Genomic DNA, 19979 nt, shown 5'->3' with positions numbered 1-19979 from the left:
ACAGGAGGAATCTTCATTACTGAAATTAAATGATAAAAAAAACTTTCTGCTTAACAGCTTTGCAAGAATTAAGTTCTTTTTCTTCAGACCTGAGAAGCCCAGCTACTCCTTTAATCTGATAGTCTTTATCTGCTAGAAAGTAGAAAAATTCGTTGCTCAGCTGCATATCCGAAGCTGAGAAAACTGCTGGGTGCCTGTAGAAGAATTTACCATTCTGTTCACGCCCGTCTCTTCTCCTGGCCATTTAAGTCTTACTCTAATTTATTCCCAGAGAAGCTGGATTTTCATTAAGGTGTAGGTGTAATCTCTCTACTCTCAAATCTCCTTTGCTATATTTTATCTTGAGTTTGTTTATCACTTTACATGATTGGTCATTTGTCATCTCCTTTCAAATAGATCTTGTATTCTTGAAAAATTAAAACAGTAAAATAGTGGGGGGGGGGGGGGGGGTTTCCTGGGGCTGCAGGAGGAAGAGTGTTTTTTTTATTTGTTCTTTATTTTAGAGAAGCAGCAATTCAGCTCAATAATAGTTGTTTTCCAAAGCATGGTAGGTTTTGAAGATGGCATGTGTAACAATGACAGATGGTTTAAGGTGTGAATATCTGGGACCTTTGCTGGTCTTGGAGCTGCACCTTTGCTTAGCGCGTTCACGGCAGCAGACGGGTCCTGCTGAGGAAAGCCGGGCGAGGGTCCCGAAGCCTGGAGCTGTGCCTGCGAGGAAACGGGATAAAATGGGTCAGTGGTGGGTGGCTGTGCAGGGCCTCTCCCCCATTTCAGGTGGGAGTTTGTGGGGAGTCAGAACAAGACGAGACAGCATCATCCTTTTCTTGCAGCCTACAAAATTCTGGTATGACAAACCAAAGCCGTCGCCTTTGCTAGTGAATGCAGCATTGGAAACGTGAGCATCTCAGGAAATTTTGCCTTTTCTGGCCTGTGCTCATCTATTAGCAGTGAAAGAAGGATTTTACTGTGTGGTTTTTGTTTTCTAGCTGTATCAGAACTGTTCTCTCTCTAATCTCTGGATTGCTGTGTGATCCTTTTCAGCTGAGAAGTGTTATGTAATCTGTACTGTATTGAAATTGGAGTTAAACCGTTTATAGAGGAGAGGAGTTATAATGGCTGTGTACAATAAAACCAGTTCCTTAACTGCCCATCTCGTGTGTCAGCGACACAACATGACATATGACGATCATACGTGGCTCTTTAAAAAACAAATGTCGTTTACTCTGTAGAATTGCCTAGAGCTTAAAGACAAAACAAAATAGGGGACAGCAAAAGGAAAGGGGAAGAGATTACAGATGATGGGAATGTTTAGATCAGAAAAATGCTCAAGTATTAAAAACATAAGTCCCGTGAGCTCCTGAGCTCCTCCATTTACTGCCCGAAGCTAAAGAATTTTTAGCTTAGACTGTGCATGTGACGGGGTGTGTGTGTGTGATGTGCGTTACGAGGGTAGTTCATGGAGCTTTGATTGTTACTGTTGTTTTCTATTGTGAATATATGGATATATGGAAGATCCCAGAAGAGCATGATTTGGAGAGCCAGATTCGCAAAGAGAGGGAGTGGCGGTTTCTGCGCAACGCGCGGGTCCGGAAGCAAGCCCAGAAGATCATCCAGAAGGGTGAGTGTGCCCCTTTCCTACCCTGGTCAGGCTCAAGCAGAGCGCTCGGCCAAAGCACGGCTTCACGCTGTCCGTCCTCTCGAGTCCATCGCAGCAGGAGAAAAGCGTGAGAGTAATCTTTTGAAAGAGGAGATTTGCCATAAAAGCAGGTTTCCCCACTTAGAAGAATTGACAGAGCATGCGATTTCCAGTGCGTGTGTTCACTCCTGAGCCCTCGCATCTGAAGCCAGCAGCGGAGCTCTTTAGCAGTTCACCCCGTCAGAGCTGACCTGTCCACAGGAGCCCAAGTCATAAGCATAAAATCGATAATTCAGAGGCTCTTAATAGATACTATTGATTTCCCATTTTGGCTTTTCCTCCCTGTCCTGTATATTTCTGATGGATATTGTAGGTTATGTTTTTAAAGGGATAGAAGATAAAATATTGCAGGATAAACTTTAGAGCTCTGGCTGAAAAGGCTCAGACAGCGTTTGACGTGTGTCGAACACCATCAGGATTGCTAGTCACGACAAGTAAGCCAGTACTGCCGGACTGATGGATGTGTTCTCCCCCTGATGTTCAGCAGACATCTAAATGACTTTCATATTCCCCACTCTCCTGAACTCTGTAAATGATAGTTCACTTCTCATATCCCATTTTATTTTTAATATTTATATATGTATGGCTTTATGTATACTTATACGTTTGTCTGTAATATGCCTCAGGTTCATGAGTCTTTAGCGTGTGTATTCTGCATTCTACTGAAAGCTAATCTTGCTTATTTATAACTCTTTATGCATTTATAAGGCAGCAGTTGGGCTAGAATTCTTTTAACACAGGAATATATTCAAATTCGGTATAACCCAATGCAGCGCTCTCAGGAATTTGCATAGCTAAATTATTACTGCTTGTATTTCTTACTTACACAGCAAAGACTGGGGAGTGTCATTGTGTGCTCTCCTCGCTGTGACCTGAGACGGCATCCTGCAAGAAGGAGGCTCCCAGGGGATGGGCGGATGTTGCTCCTCTTTTGAGCGCTAGCTGAGGGAAGGCTGGTCTGAAATACTGATTTGCTGAATGAAGTGATACCGAGGCCCAGCCTCCCGGCTGTACCGGGTTCTCTGGAGGTTTGCTGGGCTCCAGGCGATACAATGGATAGCTCAGTGTCGTAACCTGCAGAATATCATAAACTTAAATAATACAGAAGTGAAACTGGAGCCCACAAAATGGCTTGAGGGGAACTTTCATGCTTGCCTGAAGAAATTAAAGCTTTTTCTGGACAAGGTCCATATTTGGTTGCTTGGCCTGAAAGTAAAATGCCAGTATTCATAAAAATGAAATCAAAATCTGAAATATTATCAAGAATTAAAATAGACTTAAAATACTTTAATTAAAATTAAATGGATGCATTCCAAAACAAACTAGAACTGAGTAAATGTCTCCTGAGTTTACAGTTTTGTATGATGAATTCATACTTTGCCAAAAAATGCAGTTTCAGGGGTACCAAAACTGCTTGTGAGGAGCAAACTATTCCAAAGAAAAAAGTGAAATGGAAAGTTAAATAAATAATTAACACCCAAATTTGAAATACTGTATTTTATGTTGAATAAAGTATTTTCATTTTGTTTTATCTTGGAAAATAAATAAAACAACGGAGTTGATCTTGTGTCAACACAAAATGTTTTGTTGGGCTTGGTTGGGCATTTCCTTCCGATGGGATTTTCTTGGACACTGAGTCCTGGCTTTCTCTCATTCCACCCACAGGCATCTCTCGGCTCGATGATCAGATCTTCCTCAACAGGAACCCGGGCGTCCCCTCGGTGGTGAAGTTCCACCCCTTCACGCCCTGCATAGCGGTGGCTGACAAGGATAGCATCTGGTAAGGGTTCGCCTCTGGCTTTCTGGAGAGCAGCTCCCACGCTGTGACACGACGTGTGAGGACTGTGGTTGAAAACGGCCCATCGGAGAGGGGGTGTGGATGATTTCTGGGGAAGGGTGGTGTGTTGCTCCTTGTTCTTGCTCCGCTCCCCTCGGTGGTCATCCTCCCCCTTTCCAGGGCAGGATATGGGGAAGAGGTCCTCCAGGAGCTCAGTGCCGTAGTCCAGGCATCGTGTCCAAGTCCCTTGGTACAAAAGGTGCTGGATTAGAGGGCTACGAGTGAATCCTGATGGACTCGTAATAGCTAATTATGGTTGGGATTTTATTCTGTTTCTTTGGCAGAAGCTGGGCGTAACATCATTACGTCAATGCCAAAGGAGAAAGACAAATTGAATTGGTACCCAGTGTGTAATTTTTAGTGTCACCGTAATGGGTAGTTCTTTTTATAGCTTGCATAGAGAACTAAGAACTGACCTGATGTTTTTTCTTCATGCAGTTTTTGGGATTGGGAGAAAGGGGAAAAGCTGGACTATTTCCACAATGGGAATCCTCGATATACCAGAATCACAGCAATGGAGTACCTGAATGGACAAGACTGCTCTTTGCTGCTGACTGCCACAGGTAAGCGACACATTTGCCCACATGATTTTGGGACAGGACCAGGAACCTTTACAGAATTCAGGTCTGGGTGAGCTATTCTGGCCCTCCCACTCTGCCCTCTGTGAACGTGGCCCAGTCTGACCCTTCTCCCTCCCCGGTGGCTTGCCTGGGTGATCTCAGTTGAGGAGACGCTTCTGGAATCAAACCTGAAAACTGTTTCTGGCAGTAGTGGATTATTTTAACTGCTTAAGTAAGTGCTGCAGATGCTTTCAGATGACTATCAAATTAAGCACTTACTGAAAGCGTTCTCAATCACAGCTTCATTTGTTACATCATTTTGAGTATTCATGTTGCAAATTCCTGGTAACCTTCTCCTATACAAGGTTTCAGGCAATTTGGTTTTAGCTGGTCCTGTTGTTTTAAAAGCTGCTGTCCAGAGTTGAAAAGGAAATCTCGCTGCAACCCAAGTATAAGAAATCAAATTCTGCTACTTGTGCTGTTTTAGCTCTAGAGCAGGCAGGGCTTATTTTAAGCACTGAACTTCTCTAATAGTTCTGAGTTTCTCTGTACATCTCTGTAGTCCCTTCCATCTTGCCTAGGGGAAACAGTTCTCTAGAATGCCCTGTTGCATCCTGTAAGGTAGTATGAAGAGCTCTCGTTCCCATTCATTGGTCTCTAAAGCTGTGAGTAAGATCTGCTTCTTTCCCCAGGAACCATTCTAAACCTGTCAGACTGAGTGTTTTCAATTGCTTTTCAAACTTCATGATGAAACATACAGGTTGGTTATAATTAAGAGAGGTGGAAGAGGAGTTGAGAGGGCCTCTAGGACATTTTTCTTTCAATGTATTGATTCTTGGCACAAAAGTTTCACAGTTGGGGAACAAATTGAAAAAATACATGATGTTCTTGAAAGATTTGCTGCTGATGGGCTGGGGGCTTTGATTCAGCTTCTTCTGTAGGGTTGTGTTTTGTATTTAGCAGGGTACTTTTGTGGTTCTCAGTACCAATAGCAAGGAAGACAGAGAGAGAAGTCTTAGAGAAAACGAATTGGTCAAAAGAGATGGAGCGACATCTAATGTCAGGTGTTATTCGTGGAGAGGAGCATAGCTCTTCCAGAAAAGTTCCCAGTGGAACAGTCCTTTAGGTTATATGGATGTAAGAGTAGAGAGAAAAACAACTCTAATAGGGTTTAAGTTCAAGTGACACTCGCAGCTTTAGCGTTTGTATGACTATGGTTCCGCTTCTCACCTTTCTTTGTTGTACACAAGTAATCGTGAGAGTTGCATCGGCAGTGACGTTGCGTTGTGTTCTGTTTTCTGTGCTCCCTGAGATGACGGCGCTATCAGAGTGTGGAAGAACTTTGCAGATCTGGAAAAGAATCCCGAAATGGTAACTGCCTGGCAGGGCCTCTCAGACATGCTGCCGACTACACGAGGTGGGTCCCCGCTAAGCTGTCATGTTGGGGATAGAAGTAGTTTGTGATGGTAGGGTTTTTTCTAGGGATGGGTAAAGCAGAATGGGTTTCTCAACTTTGGCCATCGGTAACATCCTTGTTTAACAGTCTCTGCCTTTCTGGAATGGTCTTTCACCAAGCCTTGGTCCAGTTCTCACAGAACAAAACCAAAAGCCCTACGCAACAACATCCCCCTGCCACACATGTGAGAACGACTAGAACAGCCTCTTGCTCGGGAGCAGAAGGGCACAAAATCCTTGTTCTTCACAAGCTTCTCTGCAGCTGTCTTGGCCAAGCCCTCCTGTTACTTTTGTTGCTGAGGAGAGAACTGTAGAGCAATGGTGGAACTGAGCACTTACCTGCCCTGGACTCACTGGGCAGGTGGTTGTTTCTTCCCCTTTGGGCATGGGAGTAGCTCACATACTTCCTCTTTCCTCCTGATGGGCTGCTTAGCCTTTGCACAGCTTTGCATGATGCACCTGTGACCTCATTTAGCCTGAATTCAATTTTAGCACTTACTCTTTGCTGTTTATTGTGGGTCAGGAGGTGGCAGGAGAATATGCAATCTAAATCTGATACCTACAGGAGGACAGTGTGGTCGGACATTGACCCGCTTTGAATGTCAAAAAAGTAATATAGAAAAAGATGTAAAAAGGAGTGCTGACATCCAACAATACGCAGTTTGAAACCAGAATACCAGTTTGGGTAACCCTGAAGTCTGTTTTAGGATGTTAAAGGAGGTGGACTTTTTGTCCTTCTGAGGCCTGATAATGTACTAATACTCTAATGATGATTCTCTGTCACTTGGATATTTTTAATCAAGGCTACAAGTCTTTCTAGAAGATGTGCTGTAGTTCAATCAGTACTTATGTTATGGGTTTGATGCAGGAATTGCTGGGAGAAGATCTCTGGCTTGTGCTATGCAGGAGGTCGGATGAGATGATCAGCATAATTCATCCTGACCTTAAAATCCGACAGTTCTCATTTCTGAGCTTATGTGGTTCATCACAGGAGTCTGACACAGCTCTTCTAGCTATTCATTGGATTTTACCTGTGCTGCCTTGTTGAACTCATATCTGTTAGGTTTCCTTAACACCTCATGGTTCATCTCTGCTGTTTTAGGAAAGAGCAAGTATGTTTGCTGTAACTTCAGGCTCTGTGCCTCACTGTCGTATGTGCACGTAATTGATTATTAACTGCTGGAAGTTTGCAGCACACTGCGAAAATTGCCATGGTCAAAACCTGCCCTTTGCAGAGATGTCAATAAACGCAGGAAGGAAACAGTGGTAATGCACTGAGCGGTGAGAGGCCTGAATCTCCTTAGGAGGAGAGAAAAGTGCCTAATAGTCAGCTCAAGTTGCCATTTGTAGTGTCATTCAGTTAGTCTCTATTTCTTTTTTGTCAACATTAACTTTCCTGAAAGATCTTGGTTAATATTTACCCTCTCTGGATTCAGGATCTTATTTCCTTGGTACCGATAACAGACTTGCTCAAACAACTGATGTCTGGGAGTTCCCCCAGACTGCTGAGATCATGGACGTTTTCCTGCATCGTGACCAGTGTTCAGAGAAGATGCTGACAGCTGTAGGCTGAACTCCTTCCGCCTAGTCCCACACCTTGCTTCCTGCGTGCACCTTATCAAGGTGTAGCATTTGCTGAGTGTACCTTGCTCTCTGCAGGCCTTTAATGTAGAAGAAAGGATTGTTAAAGAGCATCAGTGTTTGCCAGTGCAGAACAGGTTAAGAGCTGAGGCAAGAGCTGATTTAGCTATAAGAGGTGAATGGTTACACTTGCCAAAACAACGGTGTTGAAAGTTTTAAATCTGTTCTCTTTCAGATTTTTTCACCCTCTTCTTTTCTCTATGATCTCAAGTCCTGTTTTCTTTGCCTTTCACCTTTGGCACAGTTGAATTAGATTCAGAAGAAAGAGTTAGATTTCTTTGTGGGGAGAGAAATAAATGCAGTCACTTCAAAAGAGCTATGTGAATGAAGTCCCCTTGGAAATGAGACTCTCTATTGAAGAGTTATCCTTTGCTGCCAAGGCCGTAGCTGTGGTCCAGCACTGGCTCTTAAAACTGAAGATGCATCTTTGAAGCTGGCTGGGCTCAGGAGTTTTACTAGAGTTGGTTCCCTCCTACTATTGACTTTCTTCTCTCCCCTTCCTTCCTTTTCCCCAGTGTCATACTCCTCTCTGTTATTTCATAGTCTTCTCGACAGCAACCAAAATACTGACTTTTCTAGGCAGTTATCCCTCTTATAAAAGTAGGGAGGAATATGTGATACAGAAATACATCCTTTGGTGTCTTGGGAGGCCTCACCAGGTTGTCTAAGGAATGGGAGGCCCGGGATAATGCTGTTTAGTGTCCCTGCAGTGTCAGGCTGGTCCATGAGGGTGACCCAAGCCAGATGGAGGTACAGAATTTAAACTCTGTCATGACTTGCATTGAGCAGCCCAAGATAAGAGAAATGAGCTAACAGCCAAGTTCATATGTTAAACCCGTGTGCAGATACTGTCGCTCAGAAGTAGCTTGGTCCCAGTTAACTATACATCTTAGTTGACTTTTGAGACTCAGGATAGATGAGTCTTAATTTAGTGCTGCACTTTGTGGGCCCTTTATTTTTTCAATATAAAACCTGTTAATTTTGATCTTGTCCAGATCTTTTTTAGATCTGTTCTCAATCAACCCATGCTGCACCAAGAAAGTCTCTTAAATTAAAATCAGGGTGTTTAAAGAAGCAGTGGGACCAGGTGCTCTAATGTGAAGCAGTGTTACTTTTTCTTCATGTGAGGAACCAGGAATCCCCAGCTGGAGAAAGAGGTCTGAGAAAAGGCAAAACTCATGCTGCTGATAGCCCAGCCTTCCAGCCGTGGTTAACTATGCAAAAAGATCTAGCAAAATCTAAGCATTTTCTAGGGAGCAGCATTGGAAGACCACTGGAAGCCTGAAGTGCTCTAAAGTGATGTCGCAGTAGGAGGCTGTTGGAATTCAGGCAATTTCTGTTTAAAAAAAAAAAAAAAAGGGGGGGGGGTGTTTGAAAGCTGCTGACTCTGGGCATAGCTTGAGATCCCGGAGCAGTCGGGTGCCGAGCAGCACGGTGACCCGTCGCGTGGTGCCTGTGCAGGAGCTCTGCTCAGAGTCGTGCCGAGCTCGTCCTGCCTGGCAGAAGTGGTCGTGCAGCTCTCCGGCTGTCTCTGAAGACAAGCGGTCATGCACATGCTTCTGAACAAAACTGCAGTTTTTGTATTGTCCCTTTGTGACAGAGGGAAACAAATAAGCCATTACATCCCAATCGGAGTGTTTTTGCTCTTTAAAGCACAACAGTACTGGAATTTGGAGAAATACAGAAGTATGACTAGCTGCTTCAGAGTAACCAAATGCTGTCCCAGATTTCCCTTCCCAGTTCCTTCTGTGTGCTGTTTGCATAAGCCTGCGTTGTTCTCCTTTGTCCAGGTTAGCAAAGACGGCCGGTGCGGCACTTCTAAAGGAGGCCCAGTGAAAGGCCTAACAGACTGGCAGGATTTCTTGCTGAACACCTGGAGCTGCTTGTGCAAAATTTTCCACGGTTTCCCAGAGCCATATCTCATTTCCCCATTTTCTGCCGTACTGCAGTGTTCTCTTACTACCTGCGGGTTTACAGTGGCCAGAAACGAATCTGTTTTGGTGGCTAACCTCTCATTTAAGAGTTGTCTAAACGGAGCACCTGTAAATTGTTCGCACCCCCTTGAGTGCTGATGATCCGTTGAAATACGGGGCAGGAGAGCCCATGCTGCAGCTGCCCAGCAGCTCTAGCTGCATGAGGCCAAGCCTTTAATGACAGCAACTTCATGCTCTGGTTTGGTTTGATGTGTGCAGATGCCAGAAGTTATTTTGATTTCCATCTGTCACTGCCCAATGCATTGCACTTTAGAGCAGGGACCAGGTCATACAAAGGATAGTCTCCTTGTTCAAGAAAAAATTTAATAGTCAAATCTGTGCTGCTGTCAGCCAGCCAGAATATTCACTTCACACCTGACAAGTGCCGTTGTCAATGGCTTCCTAGGAAAAGGCTCGGTGTTTAAACCAATGCCTTTTCTCTGGACGGAGGCACATGCTGCTCTTGGTGCTGCTGCTTCTCTTTTATGTTCTTTTCCTTTGCTTTGAGTTGCTTTTTCTAATCCTTCTTTTAAGATTTATTTTTGCTCTGGCTGACCAACTTACCCTTAGCGTCAACCCCCTAATCCCTGTCTTCTCACAGGTCTGGCCCGAAGGGTTTCAATCTATCTTGACAGAAGTAAACAGGGAGGTGAGTGCTTTCTTTCCTGTTACCTATGACCAGCCGGGGTGGGAAGGACCTCCTTGTCCGACTTCTGTTTGGTTGGTTGGTTGGTTTTTGGCATGGTTTTGAATGACTGCTGGGTCCTCTTTGTCCCTGGAAAGCTTTGCTGCTTCTACCTCTCCCCATTCCTTGCCTCGTATCTGTGTCTGTAACAGCGGTGGGAAGCGCAGTGAGGGTGTCTCGCGCTCTCCGCGTGAGCTCAGCCGACCGCTGAGGGACAGGACAGGAGATTCACGTTATATTCTCCAAGGTTTTTGCAGTGAGAGCAAGTATGGGTGGTTTTCTGGGACATACAGATCTTCTTTCTAGGAAGATTTCAAAGCATCTTTAGACCAAAGAACTCGAGCGACAGGTTCCATTAGCCATTAAGCTAATACAGATTTTGTTGGGTTTTATTTGTAATACAGTTTTCCTATAAAGATCATTCGAAAAGGACCAGCCAATGAATCTTTCCTGTGAGGCTTAGAAGAGTGCACTTAGTCTTTTGGCAAGGGTATGCCTAATAAATTTTACAAATTCTGTTCTTTTATATGGAAAGAAGGTAAATGAACCCCCCAACCTTCACGTGTAGAAGCGGGAGCTGTGCAGTGCCTGCGTTGCCCCCCAGCCTCACCCCCTTCGCCGCCGCGGAGGTCGGGGGGAAGCAGATGGCGAGTGTGTCGGGGCGTCTCTGCGTGTGTGCGCGTACGTGGGTTCGAACGCCGACGTCATCCGCTCGGGCTGTGCATCAATTATTAACATTTGCTGGCTGATGAGAGCTGAGCGTGCCTGTGGTGATGAACAGAGCAAAGACGATGGCGGTGCTGTGTGATTCAGAGCTCTTTAACGTGAGGCCGTTGCACATCTCTCTCTTACTGTTCAGAGACACAACACTGGGATAGCACCGAGCAAAGCTGCTGTGTTACCGTTAGCTTTCTGGCTCTGCATTTCACTCAAAAATCCACTGGCAAATCGAAATGCTAAAATTAGCAATACTCGGCTGCAGGGAATTCCCTGTTCAGCAAACTGGGCTTCGGAGCGTTTTAAGGAAACACCAGCCACTCCCACGCAGGATCAATACTGCTGATGCTGAGCAATCAGCGCTCTGTCCCAAGCACACAAATAACTGTGAATCACCAGAAAAAAATCACCAGCATCTTCTGGCCTGGCATTCACCTAGTGCAAAATGCAGCAAAAGATTCCTGTGCCTGACCAAAGTCTTAGAAATGTGTTAGATTAACCATTTGCCTGTCAGCAAAATACATTGGCTATATTCATACAAAATGCACTTGTTTTGTCACTAAAGCACCAAAAATCTGTTCTCATGCCTCAGCTTCCATGGGGAGTTGCCCGGGCTGCTCCCGCCCAGCGCTCGCAGCATCACGGCTCACCGCGGCGTTGCTGCCCGTCGGCAGCACTGGCTGTGCGGGAGGGAGGGTGTTAACAAGCTAATACACGTCTGACCTGTGCCCACCTCTATCCATCGCTGCCTCCGAGGGGCTGTTGGTTCTGATGTGTGAACAGCCGTAATCTCTCCTGCCTCCGGAAAGTGTCTGCTTGTGCCAAGCAAGAAAAAGTAAGCACGCGCTAGCCAGTTAGCTGCTTCCCTCCTGCTCTCCTGGGGCGTCCGAGACGCAGTGAAAGATGTCAAATATCGGATCTGCAAAAAAGCAGGACCTTGCCCTCTGGAGGCTCGGCTCTGCTTTTAGTAATAGTGACTCTTCTGGCGAGAAGTAAGCAATGCAGAGGGGAGAGGCTGGAGAACAGCCCCAGGCCATTCCTAAGACATAAAAGTTACCGGCCGATGGGAAGGGGAATTTCCTGGGGAGCTGCAGAGCTCGGTGTGGGCAGCTGCAGCAGAAAGGGGAACCTCGGCAGAGGGACGGCTCCAAGACGAAATTTAAAGGATTTTATACTGGAGAGCAAGAGAGAGAGAGAGAGGTAAAGTGAACCTCTCCACATCTCCCAAGAGCTGGTATCTTTTCCTTTAGGAATACATGTTACGGAGAGGCACCTTAGATAGGGTCAGATTTTTTAATTGAAATAAAATAACTGGAGTTGCATCTCCAGGGTTTGGGGTTCTTTAGATTGGATTCTCAGAGTCGCAGATACGCTTTTCCCTTACTGTGCATAGTCCTTGGCATGAAACGAGTCACACTTTTTGAAGGTATGTTGTAGAAATTAATGAAGAGTGAGGTCATACAACCCTCCCACTGCTTCCTGGAAATTAAAACAGAGATGTGCCTCATTGCTTAACCGGGGGGGCCCACGATTAAAAAATCATCAGTCAGAATCCGAGATGCTTTTATATTGTAGTCCGTGTAGGTATTTCTGATCTCATTGAAATGCCAAGTACAGGTTGGCTATGTTCCAGTCATGATAAAAATAAGTGCAGACACTCGAAATACAGCTGCTTTCAACACCAGTGTTATTTATTGAAATTTATACAAGGAACTATCCCATCGAGACAAATATCTGATTTTCAGGGGGAATCCTGCAGGGAACAGCCGTAGAAAGTTACAGCTTCAGGAATGGCTGTTGATATGCATTGCCTGTATATCATCTCACATCATACAGAGCTGCAAGTACCTGTATTAAAAGGCTCAACAAAAAAAGCCTGTAAAATTTTGTTTTCCTGAGCTGTGGAAGATCAGCTTGTTCCCCAAGAATTCCTTACAGGAAAAACTTAAGATTAAGTTTTAGATTTAAGATTAATGGTGCGTTAAAGGAACAGTGTTGTTAGGTTGCATGGTCCTGCAGTTCACTGGCGTCTGAGAGTCCCACGGTTTCCACGCTCGCCTCTATCAGGGGTTGCGTTTGTGTCGTGGTGTTCCCTCGGTTCACTCCATTTCTGTAAGCAGGCAGGAGCTTGGAAATGGGGTGGCGGGTAATGCATGAATCTTGCTAGAGCGCTCACCTGGGGAGCAGAGACTGTGTGTTTTTGCAGAATACATTACCCTTTGCCAAACTAGGGCCGAGCAGCCTCTTACATGCCAAAGCTGCAAGCCAGAACACAGCAGGTGACCTACACTCTTGGTTGTAACATCCTGGAGAAGGACCTCTGTTAATTAAAAAGGAAATGGTAATTAGTATTCAGTCCCACATTTGCTTCTCCTCCTAAAATACTGGGAATTTAACATATAAACATGAGCCAATACTTTATCATTTCCACCAAGAAACATTTGCCCTTAAGCCCCTAGTACGTAGAAATAGTGTGAAACGAAACAGAAATAGCTGAACTGTGAGCATCATCTTTGAATTCAACATTTCACAGTCGAGAAGCCTCCCCTGTTACACGCTGGCGAATAACTCAGATGTATACACCAAGGCTGTAGTTCTTTTTCAACACAGATTTAAATTCTAGTTTAGCATTTCCAGTTGCAAACTAGGCTTTGCTTTTCCCCGTGCCTTATCCCGTTTCCTTGGAAGGGGCATCCTTCAAGCCTCTCGCCAGCCGCAACGGGCGTCCGCGGGAGGCTGGGACCAGGATTCCCCGGCGGAACGGCTGGTGTTCGGCACAGGCGCGACCTCTGCAGACCAGACCCAGAACGGTTCTCGGGCTGCAGGTGTTTCCCATCGAGAAGGGTGCCAGGAGTTCTCCTTTGCTCCTGGTTTTATGGAAATATTCTCTTATTTCTCATGCCTGGGTTGTTTGGGGCAATAGGAGCATCCCATAGTCGGATGCAAATTAGTCCATCCTTGCACTGTGGATCAGAAGAAGCGAAAAGGGCATCTCATGTTTTCTTGAGAGAACAGCAAGCCTGACAAGGGCAAGAGAAAATCTCTGGTTACATGATAATCAAAATGCTGCCCTTGCCCCTTTGGCGAGCAGAGGTATCAGCTGCAGAGGCTGTTAAAGTTTCATGAGAAAGGCAGAAGATGGATTCCCTTCCCATAGGACCGTGAGCACGCCAATATTAAGTTTTGAGCCACCAAAGAGCGAGAATTCTCCTATGTGGGGTAGTCTCTTTTCTTCCTCCATGCGATGAATCTCTTTCTCTCTAACCTCGGGGTCTCTTATCGGTTCCTGTTTTAGGGCTGAAGCCTTGTTTTTTCTGTCTGGTAATCTCTCATGAGAGATCTCTACACTATTTTATGTAAAGTAAAATCCTTCTGGGGCTTCTTCCCTCCATAAAATTTTCCCAGCCTTCTAGATTTCACTTCTGAACCGTCTCCATAGATACACCAAACCTGCCTAGACACCAGCAGCACCAAAAATGCTAGTCATAAAACTCTGAATTCACCACCTCTTCGTCCCCCTCCGCAGAAGAGCGATCTGCCCCCTCACTTGGGGATTGTTGCTACCGATCAAACTGGAGAAAATGATTGTCTTCAAACTGGGGGATGTAACCGGAAAATTGGGAGCTTTAAAACTGCCTAAGAGCGCATTGCCTGTTTAACTCCATCAGTGATGGTAATGGCGGTATCTATCTCAGCCTGCCAGTTTTATCTTGTCACATGGGCCATAAACAAGATGACAAATGAAAACACTTTGGTGGTGTTTATCATCTAAATCACTGCCTGCTTGTTTGCCTCAGATCTCCAGCAGCCCTCCGAGCTGCCAGGCAGGCTGAAGTGACAATCAATTTGACTCGCAAGATAAAGATACAAGCTCTCAGCTTAGCTGAGAGTCCCGAATTTCCTGCGCTAAGATGAAAGACTGTCAATAAACATCAGTAATCTTCTCGATGGTATGCAGCGAGATGAGGGAAGGGCTTGGACATATTGCTTGGGGGGAGGCAGGCGGAACGTTTTACCTGGATCTGCACTAAGCAAGGTCACCTCGTCCTCCTCGAAGCTCACTTGGGCCTTACAGGGTGCCTCTCTGCTTGTTTCCTTCCTGCCCTAGCGGCAGCGGTAAAGATGTTTGGTCGGGCGAAAAGGACTTGTATTGGTGACAAAAACGTGTTGTAGGATATTTAAATTTCCTGCTGGGGCTAATTCTATAGGAGTAAATTGAGACAAATTCACATTTATCCCTGTTTTGGACGAGCTAGTTGTGCGTTTCTCCTGTGAGAGTTTGTGGGGTGGAAACACGGGGCCCCCAACGAAGGCCCTGGCAAATGGCTCCAAGCAGCGAGCCTGCCGTCCTCATTACGCTCCAGAGTTGTTTCCGAGGCCGAGTTGTATGTGATTATAAAACACTTTCCTTCAGCGCCAGAGTTGCAATTTGGCATGGAAGAGACAGTGAAACGCTGCTTCTGAAAAGAAGGAAGCTGCTGCTTCTGTCTCTGCCAAGGGGACAACCCTATGCAGGAAAATGAAAGCAAACGTGCAAAACCTGAAATTCTTTTTGGGTTCCCTGTGGAGAGCTTCTGGGTTGTTTTTTTTTTTAAAGTATGAATAAAAATCTCCCTGGAAAACCCATACATTTGGGGTCAATCAGCCTTTCCGGCATAAAAAGAAAAAGATAACTGATGTACGGCTCTGTGCTCAAAGCAAAGCAGCTAGGTGCTGTGCAGGCAGTGCGTAAGTGGTGCAAAGAAGGCCCTCTTAATTAGACGTGCAAGAATTGTTCCTTGGAGATTACCCCTGCCAATTAGGGGTTTCATTGCCAGCTCTTTCCTAAGTCCAAAGTATCTGTTTTGTTCTGCTCCTCGTGTGCTCTGTGCTTAGGAAAGTCAGCTCACTCAGTGGCTTTTGGATGTTTAATCGGCACACTGGGAAAAGAGGTGAAATACACTTATTTTTTCTCTAGAAATTGCCATACCAAGAAAGTTCATTAGTGCATATGGTCTACCAACCTGTCTGTAAGCAGGTGCCCATGTCAGGTGTTTCAGGGATAGAAAATCCCTTGTAATTCTCTTACAGCATGGATGGGACTTTCTTCTAGACTTCAGCTAGCAATCAGCTTATGCCCTCAAGGATGAGGATCAAGAGCTCTTGTAAATGTATTTTAGCTAGTGTAATTGCAGATTGGTGTCTTCCTTATCTGTCCATGTAGCAAATGTTTTTTTACTCCTACCAAGCTATTTCATTCAGCATCTTGCAGCAATGACTTTGCTATTTCTTGTTTAGAAACATTTCCTCTTAGCCACATATTTCTATTAGAATAAGAAATCAGTGTAATCCAGAGGGTCTCAGGTCATGCTGCATGCAATGTCACCAGTTCAGCCTACTGCAATCATCATTACCAAGAAGTAAAAGACGTATCTTGGACTCAAACTGATTTGATCCCATTTGGAGGACGTATGGATGTGTGTGTATGTAACTTTAAATTTCCTCTAATGACGATTAAGTGTTCTGTAGCATAAGATCACAAAACCTGGTGTTCTGATCGGTCCTGCTCTGCCTGTGCTGACAGGGAAAATAATCTGCATGTCCTGCCTGTGTTTTATCTTAGGAGCAGGAATGGTAGTCGACTGGGAGCAAGAAACGGGGCTCCTCATGACATCCGGAGATGTGAGGATAATCCGGATCTGGGACACAGATCGGGAAATGAAAGTACAGGTAACACCTGTGTATTTGTCCCATTTACCTTTCCCTATGGCTGAACGTACTGGTCTCCTAGCAAACTCCCAGCCCACATCTCATGCAGCGAGTTCTCGCATGCACAGGAAAGGAGCTGAGAATCTGTGGGTGAAGAGCTGACAGGTGCCTGCTCCTCGATCTCCTGCTCTCCAGCTTCAGAATCGTGTTACAAGATAAATAAAAATACATAGATATTTAGTGTTTCAGCTCTTTCCTGGAAGTTGCTCCTGGTATTCTGATGGTACGTGATAGTGCTTGGAGGAGGTGAGGTCTGTGCAATCCAGGGGCAGGCAAGAGGCCACTGATATGTTTTTTGTATTAACATATAATTGGAATAGTATAAAAATATCTTGAGAAAATTAAGTGATGAGTTGGGTAGGTAGTAGAGCACAGTCAGACTTACTGCTGCCATCTCCCTGATGCTCTGGGAAGCAAACAGCGAATTACGGAGCGGTGTTACCCTCATCCCTCTCGTCCTCAGGAGAGCGTGGTTCACACCGAAAGTATTCGCACGTCTGTTTAGCTCCTTTCCTGAACTGGGGCCTGGATGCTTAGGAGGACGGAGACGTGAGGCGTTCCCTAACCGCGCGCCGGCCAGGTGAAGGCAGGGGGTTACTGCCAGCTGAGGCCCGCGTGACTCGGAGCAGCGGTTTGCCTGGTGGCGTGTGGCCGGGGACCGAAGCACCAGCAACGTCCCTGGGGCTGCTGCGGGCTCCCTCAGAGCCTCCGCTTCCAGCTGGGGAGCTGCCGTCCCCGGAGCTGGGTGCGTCTCACCTTTAGAGCGAGGTGGTACAGAAGCCTTATTTGCCCATGCAGTGGAATGGGGAAAAGACAGCACAAGCATTCGTGCTGATTGTAGTGAAATAAAATGTTTTTAGGAATCATAAGGAGAAGCAGCAAGTCTGCGAGAATGATGTCACCAGGCTGGAGAAAAAAAGAAGTCTTCAAAGCTTCTAGAAATTAATTACCCCTGGAGGAACATTAATTATGGCACTTTGACCCTGCAGTGTAGCATAATTAAGCCTAAGTTGATTTTAATTACTTTCACCTATTATTTTTTCTATGTAAATTAGGCAACATCAAAATTCAGAAAGTGAAAATCTTCTCAATGATGATGATTAATGATTGTACTGAAATTATCTAAAAATGTGCTGTTTCTTTTTTAATTGCAAAGACTGGTTTTGTTGAAATTCAAGTGATTGAAACTTCCTGACTCAGACACTGGAAAGCTGAAATTCAGCACCAAGAGCAGGGAAGCTCTATAATCCAGGCTGAAATGGTGCCTCCCCACTCTTTGAACTGCAGAAAGCGCATCTCTGGAAGCACTTTGGTTGTAGCTGAAGAAGCAAGTACTTCATTTTCACTTCAGCTGATTGTTCCTGCTTCAAAGACAGGATCTGGTTTTAGGCAGTTGGAATAACTATCCAAACACAGCCCCTGAAGTTCGGTGCCTCTAGCCACCAGCTGCTTCACTCAGCTAAGGCTGTGAATAGCAACCAAGAAAGGTGAATATGCACAGAGGCAAAAATAGGATGGAAGTGTGAAATTACCTAATGCAGTTCTAAAGTGCCTCTTTGATTGTTTTCCTGTTTTTAAAATGTTGCTTATTTTTTATCCATTTTAACTGAAACTGTTTCTCTTCATAACAGTTGTAGACATTATTCCAAGCAATTTCTTTGCTTATGGCAAGTAAAAGAGGGGAAAAGTTGCAGCATGCATGTAAGAATGCAAGATATGTTCCCAGCGCAGCTGTCCTCGCAAGCTCCAGTTGTCTTTTTCCATGCCTGTCTTTTTTTTTTTTTTTAATGTATGCAGTGTCTGGCTGCTAGTGAGATCCTCTCCTTGCCACAGGGTCCTAAAGCAGGGCTTGATGGGTGGCACAGCCTTGGCTCACTTGATAATACATAGGTGCCTTTCTGGCACTGCATGATAGTCAGGCAGCTCGCTGTGTTGGCGAAGACTTGCGTGTTTAATCACGACGATGTCCGAGAGCACCAGAACCATTGCACAACTGCCAGCAACCCGGGGCTGCCGGACGCGGCTTCCCGCACTGTCCGTGCAGGAGAGAGGTGTCAGGGTCAGGCAGCTGAGCCTCAGGTTGCTGCTGGCTCTCTGCCCGGGCCTGGTGGTCTGAATCCCCCTCCTTGAACGTAGCCCCTGCGGTGGGTGCTCAGGCTGCGGGAGCTCTGCTTCCCGTGGCCCGGTTGTGCCGGAGCAGAGATCTAGTGGTGATTCTGCTGAAGGGAGGAAGAGAGCCCGGTGCTCAAAGTGAAACAGAAAGAAAGCTCATTACCTGGAATGGCTGCAATTATCATTAAAGGGGAAAGAATAATTTTACTGTTTGCAGGGGACAAATACGTTTTTTGTCCTGCACAATACTGTGAAATGAAAAGGCTTGTACAGAGCTATTCTCCTAATGTAAGTGTTACTGCCAGCGTCTGCTATTGTGCCAATTAGACCTGGGTTTACTGACTAGGAAATATTTCTCCGAGCAAAACTATTACTTGATCTGTTTTGCATTCTACTTTCGGGGTTTTTTTAAAGCTTCTTTTATGAGAGGCATTTAAATAACTTCCCAGAACTTATTTGGGTGTTCGTTTGATGCACAAAAAGAGCAAATACCTTGCAGTCTTGTTCCTTCTGCAGAATTTTGCATAGATGGTATTGCTTGTAGCATACTCTATGTTTGGCTCTATATGTGTGTTTATATACACCGCTGTGAGTTTTGCTTTCTTATATGGCTTGTCTCTTCCAAATATTTACTGTTCATCTTGCCACTCCAGTAGCATTTGCAACTTGCACACAGCAAAGATGGCTTGTGGAGCAACAATTCCTCTGGCCATTTATTTTAACTAGTTAGGTATTTTTTACTAGAGAATGATACTAATTTCTGCTTCCTAAAATAGACCTCACCTTGATTGGTTTATAAAGCTGAATGATTTGCAAAAGCTGATCTTTAATAGCCCTCGTTTTGCTGGAATTCCACCTCTGGTCTGGGAGTTCGGGGTATGTTTTGGGAACTGCGGCTCCAGCACATGGCGGCCGCGGTGACCGTAGTCCCCAGGGTCCCCCCGGCTCCCTTCCGGGCCTGGCAGAAGGCGTCACGTCCCTCCTAGGGATGTTGGCATCCACTCGGTGCCTTCTCCTTCTGGGCCGGGGGTCTGAGCTCGCCGCGCGTGTGCTTCGTCCCCAGGATATCCCCACGGGCGCGGACAGCTGCGTGACCAGCCTCTCGTGCGACTCGCACCGATCGCTCATCGTGGCCGGGCTGGGCGACGGCTCCATCCGCGTCTTCGACAGGAGGATGGCTCTGAGCGAGTGGTAACGGCGGGGCCCGGCCGGGGCTCCCCCTCCCTTGAACTCTGCTTGGTTGAAAGGCCCCAAGCCCACAGGGAATTCAGCAATTTCCACCTTGGCTTCAGGGACTGGAATATCTTCCTGGAAAACATGTCCCTGTTTCAGTGGGCGCTTTTGTGGCCTTCGTGGTGCTGTGGCCCAGGTCTCGCTCCCTAAGGCTCCTCGCCTCCCGGCCTTGCTCCGGGCCGGCCGGATCCCCAGGTATCTCAGGGCCTTGCAGAGCCCTTTGGGAGAGACCGTGTCCTGCCCCAGACTCGGTGGCAGAGTCTGCAGGTGGAGGCAGATCCTCCCCCTCTCCTTATACCGTCGGAGAAGGGCCAAAGCC

At 45.9% G+C, this 19979-nt stretch overlaps 1 protein-coding gene across 2 annotated transcripts in view; it reads left to right on the top strand.

Moving 5' to 3' along the window:
* Positions 1-19979, top strand: part of RPTOR (regulatory associated protein of MTOR complex 1) — a 162733-nt gene that overhangs the window by 134722 nt on the left and 8032 nt on the right. The window contains exons 25-31 of one of the 2 annotated variants that reach the window (XM_026112964.2): positions 1516-1621; positions 3365-3479; positions 3975-4099; positions 5409-5513; positions 9767-9814; positions 16170-16276; positions 19491-19618. In XM_026112964.2, the coding sequence (XP_025968749.1) occupies positions 1516-1621; positions 3365-3479; positions 3975-4099; positions 5409-5513; positions 9767-9814; positions 16170-16276; positions 19491-19618 (734 nt within the window). The remainder of the gene's footprint in view (positions 1-1515; positions 1622-3364; positions 3480-3974; positions 4100-5408; positions 5514-9766; positions 9815-16169; positions 16277-19490; positions 19619-19979) is intronic. The other variant, XM_026112966.2, reaches the window with a different exon arrangement.

Source organism: Dromaius novaehollandiae, chromosome 18, assembly GCF_036370855.1.
Source record: "Dromaius novaehollandiae isolate bDroNov1 chromosome 18, bDroNov1.hap1, whole genome shotgun sequence".
Classification (NCBI taxonomy): domain Eukaryota; kingdom Metazoa; phylum Chordata; class Aves; order Casuariiformes; family Dromaiidae; genus Dromaius; species Dromaius novaehollandiae.
The sequence above is the reverse complement of the archived record's forward strand: the minus strand, read 5'-3'. Positions and strand labels throughout refer to the sequence as shown.